We start from the raw sequence: 15,269 nt of genomic DNA, 5'->3' as shown, positions 1-15,269 counted from the left end.
CTGCTCATCCGTTTGCACTGGCTGCCAGTTGCTGCTCGCATCAAATTCAAAGCTCTGATGTTTGCCTACAAAGCGACTTCTGGCTTTGCTCCTTCTTATCTGCTCTCACTTCTGCAGATCTATGTGCCCTCCAGAAACTTGCGTTCTGTGAATGAACGTCGCCTTGTGGTTTCATCCCAAAGAGGGAAGAAACCACTTTCGCGAACGCTCACGCTCAATCTGCCCAGTTGGTAGAATGAACTCCCTAACTACATCAAAACGGCAGAGTCACTCGCTGTTTTCAAGAAACGACTAAAAACTCAACTATTTAGTCTCCACTTCACTTCCTAATCTGCAATTGCCTCTCTGGATATACCACTAACTGTACTCAAAAAAAAAAAATACTAATACTTTCCTTCCTAGACTTTACAGACCTGAAACTTGCCTATAGCACTTATTCATTGTTGCTCTTATAGTTGTGTAAATTGCTTCCTTGTCCTCATTTGTAAGTCGCTTTGGATAAAAGCGTCTGCTAAATGACTAAATGTAAATGTAAATGTATGGATGCAGTCGTCCAAGCTCATGGGAGTCATACACAATATTAATTTTTTTCCACTGCACCAGGACTTTATATTTTATACTGTACATTATTTCTGTTAAGTGACAAGACTTTTGTCTAAGCAAATTCTACCTTACTATCCTAATTAAATAATTAAAAAACAAGGCATGAACAAATTTTATTTTGGTAAAATAAGCGTAATCTAGAGGCCTTTCTTATACCAAATGATCAACTAGAATTCAAGTTATTATTTTATGTTTATAAAACTTGGATAGGCGACAAGACTTTTTCAGGTAGTGTAAATTTGCACTAGTCTGAGCCAGCATGATACACGATAGCCAAATGGCTCAAACATCAAAATTGGTCAGTGTCTTAAAAAACGATGTTTTTTAAATTTAATTTTTTGCATGTAGTGTCATAATGGAAAACTCTTTTTGACAATAATTCGTTTTACAACCCTTTCTTAAATTAGACAGATGATTGTTACCATTTTTTAATTCATTCATCCGATCTAAGTGCCTGGCAGGAGCAATTTTAGCTTTGATTAGCATAAATTATTGAATAAGATTAGACCATTAGCATCTCTTTTGAAAATGACCAAAGAGTTAATGTCAAAGAGATAAATTTCCTATTTGACGTTTGATTCCTCTGGCTCTTCTATATATGCTACGGTATATTGTCCAGTTTGAGCCAGTGATGATTAAAAACTTTTAAAGTTAATGCTATCAGTGCTTTTAATAACAACTTAGATACAGTATCTGGTCATCTTTTGCAGGACAATGGTCGGCGGCAGATACAGCACATATCTGACAAGTTTGATGAACTTTACGCCATTCTAGAAGAGCGTAAAAGAGAACTAATCGAGACTGTTGGTTGTGAGCAAGACCGAAAACTGGGTCATGTTCGATCACTAATTCGTCGCCACGGAGATCACTTAGAGATGTCTGTCAAACTGGTGGAGACAGCCATTCAGTCCATGGAGGAGCCTCAGATGGCTGTATTCCTGCAGGTATAACAAGCACCTTCATCACAATAAATTTTTCACCTCAGTATTTAGCTTTTCTGAAAAACATGTCGTGGTGGTGCCATGATAGGTTCTTGAGTGTTATTATGATGTCACTATAAAAATTCTAGTCATGATATATGCTTTGGGCGTCGCGGTGGTGCAGTGGGTAGCACGGTCCCCTCACAGCAAGAAGGTCGCTGGTTTGAGCCTCGGCTGGGTCAGTTGGCATTTCTCTGTGGAGTTTGCATGTTCTCCCCATGTTTGCGTGGTTTTCCTGTGGGTGCTCCGGTTTCCCCCACAGTCCAAAGAAATGTGTTATAGGTGAATTGGGTAGGCTAAATTGTCCGTAGTGTATGAGTGTGAATGTGTGTGGATTGGAGCTGATAGGGCATCCGCAGCGTAAAACATATGCTGGATAAATTGGCGGTTCATTCCGCTGTGGCAACCCCAGATTAATAAAGGGACTAAACTGAAAAGAGAATGAATGAATTAATAATCAAGATTATTTACCTGTAGGAATTACACAAAGTATTTTTATTGGGGATTTCTAGACTTTGTGATTGATGCTTTAATAATCTTGCTTTATCAAAACTGTTTGAGCTTTTTCTGTCTGAGTCAAAGTGAATGCAGTGCTAATAGAGATTCATGACAGTACAGTCATGTGCTAGTCTAAACCAACATGCCACACCATAGCCAAATGGTTTAAATCTTAAAATTGGCCAGTGTATTGCAAAACTATGCTTATCATTGTTAATATATATATATATATATATATATATATATATATATATATATATATATATATATATATATATATATATATATATATATATATATATACTTTTTTTTTTACATGTAGTGTCATAAAGGAAAACTTAGGCTCATTTTACTACTCCCAAAAACAGATGATTTTTATCATTTTTGAATCCATTCATCTTATCTCAGGGTCTGACAGAAGCACTTTTAGCTTAGCTTAGCATAAATCATTGAATATAATTAGACCATTAGTATCACACATCGTTTGCACACTCTTTCAGGGCAAAGTGACATAATTTATATCCTGCTTTGATTTAGTATAGTTGTTATTCATTGCAAAAGCAAGCTATGTTCAGCTCTCATTTAAAATATCATCTGTTAACTGATCTAGGTTATTTAACTGGATGAAATATACAAATAATTGTTATTGGGGATTTCTAGGCTTTCTGTTTGATGTTTTAATAAACTTGATTAATCAATGAGTGAATGTGGTGCTAATAGAGATTCATGGCAGTACAGTCAAGCACTAGTCTGAACCAACATGCTAAATAAAATGACTCAAATCCCAAAATTGTATTAAAAGTTAAACAGATGATTTTTACCATTTATGAATCCATTCATCCAATCTCAGGGTCTGGTGGGAGCACTTTTAGCTTAGCATAAGCAATTGAATAAAATTAGACCATTGGCATCTTGATCGAAAATGACCAAAGAGTTTGATAATTTTCCTATTTGAAGTTTGACTCTTGTGTATATACATTTTGTACCAAGAAAAATTAAAGGTTTTTAAGTCCTGCATGCTATTATTGTGCCGGCTGAAACCATTGTATGGCTGCAACTTTTCATTTTCCTTAGTACATGATGTAACTACAGAAGAGTCAAGCTTTAAATAGGATTATCAAAACTCTGGTCATTTTTGAGCAATATGCTAATGATTTGATTCAATTATCTATGCTAAGCTAAAAGTGCTTCCTCCAAACTCAGAGATCAGATGAATGGGTAAAAAAATGGTAAAACTCAACTGTTTAACTTTAGGGGACTTGTAAAATAATCATATTTTCCTATAAATACTAGCATCAGAGCTACAGACACTATTACCTAGTCAAAAATAGTCACTTTTTAAAACATTTACCTCACGCAAACCTCTTGCGTCATTGATCAATGGAAGTACAGGTGCTTGTGAGCATCTGACGTGGTCTTATTGAGCTGTGTGGAGTGAATGCTGCGACACCTCACTGGGGATGCTGGAGGCAGAGCTTGCTGCTTTTAAAGCCCCCCAGAGACCCTTGATGTAAATGGCCCAGCCCTTATGTATGCTGTTTGCTGATTGACACTGTGCCTGTTGCTACATTTCAAGTATCCTGTAATGACAAGACCCAGGGGGGCTGATATTGATTAGCAGAACCTTCCACAGCTGGGGACGGAGGAACCCAAAGCCCTTGTCCTTTGACTAGTGGCTCAAACGGTCAATACTTCACCATTGCTGAGAGCTACATGCCTCAGAAAGAGACTTTAAACAAAGGTGATGGAGAGGTGTAATTGTTTTTTGAAACCGCTTTCACTATAAAGTGGCAGCCTCAGGTGCAGCACTGCTGTTTTTTTTAACTAGCTTTTCTCAGTGAGAACACAAGGCTGCCTCACAACTGTCTGTGATTTAGTACGTACCTTTTTTGGGTACGCAGTGAAACTGTGGTAAAGAGGAAAGGAGTTTTGTTTTAATTTGCTGCTGTATATTCTAGATCTAAAACGAGTGTTCTTCTTAACTGTGTTTGTTTGCAGAGCACGAAGGATGTGTTTAAAAAGTAAGTGGACTATGAATGACGTGTTTGGAAGTGTCTTAAAGGGATAGTTCACTAAATAATGAAAATTCTGACATCACCCTACAAACAATTTTGTGTTCAATAAATGTCTAATAGACATCTAAACATAGACAGCTTAGTTAAAACAAGGCTAAAATTGGGCTGTCTGTGAAAATCTAATAGACGTCTAAGAATAGCCTATAACTAGTCATCAAATAGACAAATTAGACAGACTTTATATGTGTAGTCATTCATTTGTGTTTATTTATTGACAAGTCTAGGTTTGGCCTATTCTTTTACTTCCATTTTCACTGACAGCCCAAATGTAGCCTTGTTGTAGCCAAGACGACTATGTTTAGACGTCTATTAGACATCTATTAGAGATCTATTGTATACACTTGGCATTTTCTAACGATGTAAAAATGCTGTGTTCTACACAATCAATTTGTGTTGGGACAGCATGACTGAATTAAGCTAACTAATTTGTTTTTACAAATTTAATTGAATATAAAACAATTAATTTACCCCTAAAAAAGCTCAAGAATTGTATTTCATTTTAATTAGTAGTTTGAACAAACAGCAAGTATAATTTTTTAGTGTACCCTCAAATCATTCCAAGGCTGTTTTATTGATTTTTTTTTGATGACAGAGTTTTTGTTTTTATGTGAACTGTTACTGTAAACTAAATCATATTCAGCATGTGTGCTTCATCAATAACTGAAGCTGTCTAAAGACTAACAATCATGATTAACAACCTCACAGGCAGTGACTCAACCAGCCTCCCACCCCTACCAACCCACTGTATTATGCATTGCTTTGGTTTATAACTTTCGTCTGGCTCAATATTGTGGGAAAGATCCCTCATGCTGCTCTTTGTTTATCTACTGCTGACTTCTGCATTTGATTCTCTGAATATGTCATGTGTAAAACTTTGTTTTTTGAATAGCTTCAGCATGATGGGAATGGAGTGTATTTTGGTAGAAACTGTACACTTTGAACATTTTAACACTTTAAACACTAAACACTTTCAAATTTTGATTAATTTAAAAAATATATTTCAATATTTGTATTGGGTTTTTTGCAGATAATATACAAACGTACAAAAATAGAAGTCTTATCAGCTAAGAGATGACATCTAAACCTAAACATTTCTACCCCTTCTAAGCACCATCCCTCCCATCTCCCACCCCTCCCTATTTTTTGAGGCCTTCAATAAGTATGCAAAGATGAATCAAGATGCAGATAAATAAATAACCTAATTGAAAAAATGAGTAATTAATGATTATTAAATAAATAAGAAGATATAATAGATAGAAAATGTAAAGTGAATACTAAAAGTCTCTCTTTCTTCCTTCTGAAATTCTAATCAGCTGGTCCTGAAATGTTAAGGATCTCAATGACAGACAGTAAGGGACTCCATGTTTTGTTAAAGTTGTTCAGTGATCATTTAAAACAGTCTTAGTTTCTCAAGATAAATGCAATGTAGAACCTGTGTTCTGATAATGGAGGGGACACATGTTTCCATTTGAGGAGAATTGCGCACCTGACGAGCAAGTTGGTAAAGGCAACGACGCAGCATGTTGATGTTTGTGTAGTTGGGGTTGGAAGATAACCAAAAAGTGCATTCAGAGGGTCAGGAGTGATGATTGTATTAAGGGCTTGATTATTTTTTTTTTTTAAATATTAGACTAATAGTTTGTTACAGGACTAAACATGCATATGTAATAATAAAAAAAATAGATACGGGCCTTTCCACGGGAACGCTTAGCCACATATTTAGAATTGGTGGTCATTTAAGAAGAGTTGGCTATTAAAAGGGTTAGTTCACTTAGACAGAAAATTCTGTATTTGTTCTTTATTTCTGTAATTCTGTAATTCACACTCTCGTGTTGTTCAGCTCATTGGTTCTCAACCACGTTCCTGGAGGACCACCAACACTGCATGTTTTGGATCATTACAGGTCTTTCAGTCTCTGCTAATGAGCTGATGATCTGAATCTGGTGTGTTTGATTAGGGAGACATAAAAAAGTGCAGAGCTGGTGGTCCTGAAACGTGGTTGAGAAACATTGGTTCAACTCACCCAAGACCTTTGTTCATCTTTGGAACACAAATTAAGATATTTTAGATGAAATCAGAGAGCTCACCATCCTCCATATACAGCATCAGACCTGAGACGTTCTTAGTACAGAAAAGGAATCAAAAACATTCTTAAAACAATCCATGTGACTTTAGTGGTTCGCGTTACATTGCCTTTATTGCATACAGTAAACAACTGATACTGATATAAAGTGAAAGAGAAGACATTTGTTAAAGTAATTTTACAGAGTTTTTTTGGTGCCCAAAAGTGTAATCGTAGCTTTGGAGTTTGAAATTGGTATTTTGTGGCCACATGGAATGTTTTAACAGTTTTTGGTTCCTTTTCTTTTGAATGACTTTGGACTGTTGCTCTCTATGGAGGGTCAGAGAGCTCTAGACTTTTATCTAAATATCGTATTTGTGTTCTGAAGATGAACATAGGTTGGAATGACGAAGGTGTAAATAAAAACAGAATTTTAATTTATGGGTGAGCTAACCCTCTAAAGACACTGACACAAATATTTAATCAGCCAATCCCATGGTAGCAACTAAGTGAATTTGGGCATGTGGACATAGTCAAGGTAATTTGCTGAGTTTTAAACAAGCAGCTGAATAGGTAAGAAAGGTGATTGAAGTGAATACAGTGAGCAGTAGATACAGTAGGGGAAATAAATATTGAACATGTTGTTTTTTCTGGGAACTAATATTTCTAAAGGAGCTAAAATTGGATTAGATTTTGGTAAAAACCAAAACAATACAAACATAAAAAAATGTAAAACTAAAACATTACTTATGTGTAATAACAATGAAATAACGCAAGGAGAAAGTACTGAACTACTAAAACGCATTTAATACTTTATGTAAGAGGCTTTTTTGATAAAGGCTACAATGATGAAGGGCAGAGGGTTGCTGAAGAACTACTGAGAGATTTCAGCTGCTGTCTGAACCTTCACTGCCTTTCTACTCCTCCATTTCTTCATGTGTTCAATACTTTTACCCTGCGTCATTTAATTTTTATTGTGAATAACTTAATTTATAAATTAATTAGATTTTTTTTCTTCGCATATATGGATTTCTTTGGTTGTTGCCAACACTCTGTGAAAATTTCAAGTCAACAGCACCTTTAGAGTGTTTTATGGGAAAAAACTGTAACGTGTTCAATATTTATTTTCCCTGCTGTATTGATTATAGATGAGAATAGAAGGGGTTTGAGCTAATAGAATTTGAAGTAACCACTTGTTACAATGGTCTGCAGAAGAGCCTCTCTAAAAACAGTACACATCAAACCTTGAAGCAGATGAGCTACAGCAGAAAACTCAGGTGACACTAATATCAGCTGAGAACAGCAAAGCCTATAGTTTAAATGACACAACTAAATTGGAAGATAGAAGATTGTGAAAAGAATGGTTTGATGAGAGTTTGTTCTGAACTTATCGGATGGTCTACCCAGAATTTGGTCTAAGAGAAAGCAAAGATCCATTATGCCTTGGATCAACAGTTCAGTCTGTAGTGGCACAGTGGTGTATAGGACATTTTTCTGGCACTGACTGTGCCCCTTAGTGCAAAAGAGAATCATTTAAATGCCACAGCCTGAGTGCTGTTGCTTACCAGGTCCATCCCTTTATGACCATCATGGCCCTATCTTGTGATGGCTTTTTCCAGCAACATAATGCACCATGCCACTACGCTCAAATAACCTCAAAGTGAGTTCTTGAACCTCTTAAACCAATTTGGGAAGTGGGGGATTGAGATATTTGCATAATGGATATCAAATCTGCAGTAACTGTGGGATACTTTCATATCAGTAAGGATCACAATCTATGAAGTGGTTGATGGGAGTATGTTTCGAAAGCTATGAAATAGTAACCCTAAAAAAAAAGTACTCATTAGCTACTCACCCTCAAGTTTTATTATTATTTTCTATCATTAATATAAGTTCTATTATTCTTTCTTCTGCTGAACCCAAAAGAAGATTTTTCACAGAAAGCTGAAAACCTGTAACCATCAACTTCTGTAGTTGAAAAACAAATACTATGGAAGTAAACGTTTAAAGGTTTCCAGCTTTCTTCAAAATATTTTCTTTTGTGTTCAACAGAACACAAAACTCGAGAGTAAATGATGACAGAATTTTCCTTTTTGGGTAAACTATCCCTTTAACTTTTAGTATCTTCCATTCACTCTTGTTGGTATATCATAACTTGCAGTGAGTTATTCATTACAGTTTTTCCCAAAACCTCTATGAGCGTTTAGAAAAATGCTTACGCTCTCAACACTGTCTAGCTGTGTCTTCTGTTTCATACTCTTCTCCACCTGCGGAGAGGTGGTGTGGAGCCTGGAGCACCTGCGTCACCAGCAGCCGCAGGGAGATGGAGGAACTGGGACCTTATGCTATCCGTCACTTTTATATTTGTCCGACGCGACTTCACCGCTCTGTCCTTGACAGGATCACAGACACAGCCAAGGCCTCCAACATTGAGCGGACGGAGGTGGGTTACGAGAGCATGGCCCACTTCATCATCAACACGGAGGATGTGGCCAACATGCTGAGACATATCAACTTCCGGACAGGTAACAGCTTCACACTCAAACAATGACATTTGCTGTTTGTTCAAACTACTTATTTCAATTGTGCTGAAACAACAATTCTTTAGGGGTTTTTGGGAACAATTTTATTGTTTTATGTTCATTCTACACAAAAACAAATAAGTTAACTCAATTCCTTCATATTCTCCCAACACAAATCGGTTGTGTGGAAGCCAGCATTTTTTACAGAGCACAGCTGTGATGTCTGATTACATTGCAATGTATGTTTCTTTCAGGTAAAGATGAGGAAGACAGTGGTGATGAAGCTCCTGAAGGCCTGACTACCTCAACTGGTCAAAGTGGTGAATCAGGGACGCGCTAACTTATGTTTAAACCCAAGGTTAGTTTCAAAGATGCATCTGTAAAATGGTAGTTGACCTTAATATTGGCTGGTCAATAGTTTGTTACTTAACATTTGTATAACTTTCTTTTTTAGAGCTCATTGGCCATCATTGTTTAGACCATTTTGAGGGATATAAACAATAAGTCTTTATGTATTTCCTGTTTTATATCTTTCATTTCCAAAGCTTCTTAAAATCCAGAAAGCTCCACAAATTGATAACTTTTTTCAATGACAGTTAACATTAGTTATGACTTAATTGCCTCTTGTTAAAGTTCTAAAAAAGATTTAAGACAAGCAGAAACTGTTCATGGAAGATTTATATCGCCATATTGATACATGAAAGAGAAATCCTTTAAAGGAGACCTATTGTGCAAAAATCTCTTTTATAAACCAAGCGGCAACATCTCGTGAAGCAAATACAGAAGTAGATGAAACTGCAATTCATCGAAATTCTTCTAGGCCTGGCTCCACAATAGAATAAATTTCTATTAAGCCCAATGTTAAAATGGCCAACTTTACAGCAGAAAAAGGGGTTTACAGCCTGGTACAAAGAACAATTTTTGATTCATATAGCTAATATTACCCTTCATGACAACTGTGAGGAGGTGAATTTTTTATAAGTCACCCATTTAATTTACACTGAGTTATATTAAGTCTGCATAATTCAGGTCTCGCTGGTTGCCATCACTTCACCTCAGCTGATTCCGGCTGATTAGCCGCTGAACTTGGCATATACATAGTAGTTTTGTTTTGTTTTATGTGGCTTTACACAGTGAGTTGCTTTTTGGAATTATTTCTTACAATAATCAGATGATATGGCATGCTGTGTGCACTTAATTGTGCTCACTTCACATGGCCTCCATTTCCCAAGTGGGTCAAATTATATACTTATATACCATCTCTATAAATGTATCGGTTTTATTTAAGATCATTCATCATTTATATTTTCTTTAGACCTGTAATGCACTCCAGAATCAGACAGATTGATTAGCTGTAGGCTCTAAAACAGTCAATTGAAACACTGTAATACTGTTATGCCTGGATTTCATCAATAGCTTTGCATTTACTAACATAGACTATATTTGAAGTGTTTGGAAGTAATTTGGGGTTTCCTCCTGTAGAAAATGTCATAAGAACAATGCTTAGTGGCTCAGTGTATTACAACAGTGTTTTTAAATGTCTAAACAGTTTATTGATTTAGTGTACAACCAAGCACATGTGGTCAGAACACAAACAAGTCACAGACAATGAATTATTAAGCGTTTCTCCCACAGAAAATACTGTCTAGGTAAAATGCTAGCAGGCGTCTGTAGCTCCGCTCATGCGTTGCCTCTTTGCCCTTATTTGGTCACTCCCGGTCAGTGCGATGATGCGCAAACAAAATGTTGATGGGTGGCCACGCCTACTTGTAGCATCTTTTGCGTTCCTCAGAAACCTATGGGTGACGTCACGGATACTACGTCCATATCTTTTACAGTCTATGGTTTAAACATAGTTTGAATGTGAATATAGCCAGCTTCCAATGGTAAAACTGAATTAATTGTTATTTTTTATAAAATCACACTAAATAAAAACAGTCTGCAGAAACACTATGACGTTCTTCCATTCTACATGTCATCAGAGGGGGAAAGTCCGCCACGTTAATAATGATCTTGCCCTCATTAGCATAAATACCCCTGAGTGAGAAGCAGCCGACCGCCATTTGAGTTTTGATGAAGACAAGGTCAGTGACAAAGTGGATTATTAATCTAGAGTTTTAGATGCACAAATAAAAACTGTAGTCTCCATAGACTGCCACCTTCTGAGCCACTTTTTTTCACATTTTCAGTTTTTCACAGAGATAAGTTTAATCCTGTTTTTGAATCTGCTGCTATGCTAAAGTATAGGTGTTGTAGCTCCACCCCTTTTAAAAAAGAGGGCTGGAAGCACAATCTCATTTGAATTTTAAGCAACAATCAAAAAAAATGCCACAATTAGGATCAAAGCTTGAAAAGGGCTTAAGGTGGGCAACAGTATGGGGTCTTCGTTCACAGATTCTCTATAGGAGATGGGTCAGGACTGCAGGCAGGCCAGTCAAGTACCTGTATCCTCTTCAAAGTTTCATAGAGTTACAATAAATAGTTTGAAGGGCTGTTTTGAGCTGAAACTTTATAGACACACTCTAGGGCCATCAGAGACTTATTTTACATCTTGGAAAATGGGGCATAATAGGTCCCCTATAATTAGTGATTTATTTGTACGCAATGTTCTATTTTTAAATAAATTAAATTAACAAAAGCTTAAGTGATTCACAAAAGCATACAATCAAATAGCAGCCTCACAGTTCACAACAGAACTGTCTTTACAGGTTTATCAGTTGCTAGTTAAAGTTCATTTGTTCTACAACCCCAAATCAGAAAAAGTATGTTGTATTGACAGTATGGTAAACGCAAATAAAAAAAAGAAAGAAGTGGTTTGTAAATTTACTTTTACTTGTATTTCATTGCAAACATTATTTCATTTTATTCCTTTTCACAACATTTAATAGACGTTTAGGGACTGAAGACACCAAGTGATGAAGTGTTGCAGGTGTAATTTTGTCTCATTTTGCCTACATTAAAGTCTTAAGGTGGGCAACAGTACAGGGTCTTCGTTCACAGATTCTTCTGTATTGGAGACAGGTCAGGACTGCAGGCTGGCCAGTCAAGTACCTGTATCCTCTTCCTCCGCAGCCAGGACTTTATAATGTGTGCAGAATGTGTTTTTGCATTGTCTTGTTGAAATATGCATGGGAGTCCCTGGAAACGAAAGTAGCATATTGTGCTTCAAAATGTACATTATTATTTAACCAATTTACCTGATTACTAACCCTAAACTGCTCCTGTCCCAACTTTATTTGGAATGTGTTGCAGTCTAAATGGCAAGAAAATAATGTATATTTACAAATGAAATAAGGTTGACCAGACAAAACATTAAATATTTTGTGTTCATATTGTCTGCAGTGAAATATAAATCAAGAGCCTTTTGGGAAAAAAAGTTATATTACATGGATATTTAAGGTTCTTCATAGAACCATTGATGCCTATAAAGCAATTATCGAATTTAAATTCTTACAATAAATGTGAATAACCACCAAGGACAGTTGAGCTCCAAAAATGACAAACTGTAAATGTACTTCATACAACCTTACTGCAATATTTAAGGGAATATTATGAAAAAAGTTCCAAAATTAAGTTATCAATCACTGAAAATCTTACTCTCTGCTGCAGCTCTTAATTTTGACAATATGTATTTGCTTGTCAATACTGATTGTTGAAATTTTGTTTTTAATCTTACTCAAATTTTTTTCGAGCTTTCGCTAAAACAATGTTTATTTTTTATATATTATTAAATTATATGTTAAAAGTTATGAACTACAGTATATGTTTATTGTGCAAATGTTAAGCCCCAGTCACTATTTATAAACATCTATGAAAAAAGTGAACCCTTGACAATTCAGTTTCTTTGGAATTAGTGTATGGGTATGGGTTTGAGTAAAATATTAAAATATTTTTTTTTTCTTATAAGGGCTGATAACTTTGCATAACCATCATTTGGAGCTTTTTAAATGACACAGGGTCAGAATAACAAAAGTTTTGTAACTCTTTCTTAAATTTCTTAACTCTCAAAGCTAAACATTTGGTATTGTGTTGTATAAAAAAATAATATAAAGACTTCTGAAAACATGGCACATTTTTTTATACAAAAAATAAATAAAAATACGTGTCAATGTTCATTGTTTTTATTTTTATTATATGAATTTTTGGAAAAAATATTAGCATCTGTATATATTTATATGATAATGAAAATGGAAAAAGAAAAGGTCATCTTTTCTATCACTATATATATTTTATTATATTTTTACAAGTATTTTCTTGTTTCTGTTTTTATGGTTTAAATATTTTATCATTAGAAATTTTAGCAGACAGTCACTTGTAAATAAACTTTAAAAAAATACAAACATAAAACGTACATTTTACTAATTAAACTTTAAAAAAATGAAAAAATAACCATAAAATCATAAAAATAATAATAATAAAAAAAATTAAACACTTTTCCCAACAACCACCTACCAGTGCTATCCTATGGTAAAAGTAGGTACTAAAGGCACACTAATTAGATGAATCACAAGTTTGTGGAAAGGAACTATAGGGGACCACATTTTTTCAAATAAAACAATCGTGTCTACCTGAGTTTTTCCAGATGTAATGTTTACATTAACTCAGTCACACCATTTAAAATAAACAGTTGAAACTTTTTTTTTTCCTTCCAAAACAAAAGGAAATGTTTTTGGCAGAGATCAACCCATATGAAACTGTTGTTGTATCCGCAAACACCCGTCTCAAACATTCTTCGGAAACTCCAGATATAATAATATAAGATCTGGTTCAAACAGAATGTCTAATGTATTTGAGGTAACTTGGAATATTTTGTTCCAGTTGTTTTAGTTTTAATTTGTGTATTCTATGGCTTCAATGTAAAAGTCTGTAAACATTAGCTATTATTCTTGAAGTTTTACCAAGACCTACAAACTAAGCTGTAAAACTTATTCCTAAGCATTAATTTCTCAAAAGGCATGTTCTGTTGTTTGAGAGGTGGGTATCCTGTCCTGCATGGGCATCCCCACCTACACTCACTTTCTAAAAATAACCTCTCACTTTAATTTAAAGGTCAAAAACCTCCGATAAATAGGCCAGCGCTGAGTTTTCTCTCTGTCTCAAAGCTGATCTAATAGGACTGTTTGTCCATGGAGTAACAGCGGTGAGTTGAGAAGCAGGCTAAATCGCAGTGGCAGCCGCTTCCAATCCTTCCGACGGTCCGTCCGCCCCCACCTGCTGCTTGCACCCATTACTTAATAACCGCTCGCTCTCTGCGCAGCCCGCCAGGAGAAATGGCAGTGGAGATATATGGCTGTGTGTGTGTGCTCACCGACGCTGACCTTGTCACTCCTGCAGTCAACACACTGATCAATTCATAGGGGAAAGAGAGTCTGGATGTGTGCAGAAGGCTCCACACATGGAGAGAACGTCCATGCGGAATGAGGATGGATCTTATTTTGAGGATGCAGTGCGTCATGAGCTGACGTATCGGCCTTCGCGTAATTTAAAGCTAGCATAAGAAGATTTTTTTGGAGTGCCAGAAGCAGGAACCTATCTGCAGGATGGGATATGACTTGTTTAACCGTTATTTGAGCAGAATATATCATTGAGAGTTATTTTTTATGCATAAAATGCTTTAAAAAGGAGTTTACGTAAGAAGCAGTTTTGCAGGATGACACTTCCTTAAAACAATGAGTGTTCAGTCAACATATATTCTTGCCAATGCAAAGCACACTCTGTCCTCTCCCACTTGTCCCATTTATGACCAAAATAGACTCGGTGTAAGTGGAAGATTAACTCGTATGTTTTATTTGTCATTTCCAGGATATTTCCAGGATAAGAGAGAGTGGAAGGAGGAGGTTTTGGGTAATCCTTTCAGCACGGCGAGAGCTTCTTTCATCTGCCTGTTTTGTGGTCCTAAGACTCTGAGTTCAGTAAGAGGAATCACACTTTTACTTCATAGCTTCCATATTTTGGGTGTTTATGATGCCATTTTTAGACTTTTGATCCTATTATTGCAGTTGGTAGCACTTAAAATCATAAATGAACCCAGAAAACGTTTATGTGGGATAAATATGTGAGGTCTCAAAAAGATTTTGTATTGTATAGCACAATAAACACAAGTGTCTACTGTAATGGTTTGTTTATATAAACACACACACACACACACACACACACACACACACACACACACACACACACACACACACACACACACACACACACAAACATAACAGTTCAGTTTTGTGGCTAATATTCTGCCAGTAACTGCACTTGTCCAGCCTCTTCACCCTTGTGTATTACTGCGCCCACATGCAACGACAAGCAGAGGACACTCTATAGTTTGACAAATATGGCTGCTGTTGGGCAACATAATGTACTTTTGAGGCTTTTTAGCCGGGAATGTAGTTGTTTTGATTGCAAATATGCAGTTTATTTATAAGCGTAGTGCTTATTTTAAAATAATTATCATTTCTGAGAGACAGCGACCATTAGCCTGTCTTTGAGCAACGAGGGTTGACAATGTTCATCCACAAGATGGCGACAGAGA

General features: G+C 36.0%; 1 protein-coding gene across 3 annotated transcripts in view; it reads left to right on the top strand.

Moving 5' to 3' along the window:
• The window catches only part of trim54 (tripartite motif containing 54), a 30,935-nt gene extending 16,081 nt beyond the window's left edge, over positions 1 to 14,854 (top strand). For 2 of the 3 annotated variants that reach the window (XM_073932871.1, NM_001045025.2), the window contains 5 exons: positions 1,314 to 1,547; positions 4,080 to 4,102; positions 8,619 to 8,743; positions 8,995 to 9,098; positions 14,543 to 14,854. In XM_073932871.1, the coding sequence (XP_073788972.1) occupies positions 1,314 to 1,547; positions 4,080 to 4,102; positions 8,619 to 8,743; positions 8,995 to 9,080 (468 nt within the window). In that variant the 3' untranslated portion in view covers positions 9,081 to 9,098; positions 14,543 to 14,854. The remainder of the gene's footprint in view (positions 1 to 1,313; positions 1,548 to 4,079; positions 4,103 to 8,618; positions 8,744 to 8,994; positions 9,099 to 14,542) is intronic. The other variant, XR_011007690.2, reaches the window with a different exon arrangement.
• The last annotated feature ends 415 nt before the right edge of the window (positions 14,855 to 15,269 follow it).

This window comes from Danio rerio, chromosome 20, assembly GCF_049306965.1.
Source record: "Danio rerio strain Tuebingen ecotype United States chromosome 20, GRCz12tu, whole genome shotgun sequence".
NCBI classification, from domain to species: Eukaryota; Metazoa; Chordata; class Actinopteri; order Cypriniformes; family Danionidae; genus Danio; species Danio rerio.
The sequence above is the reverse complement of the archived record's forward strand: the minus strand, read 5'-3'. Positions and strand labels throughout refer to the sequence as shown.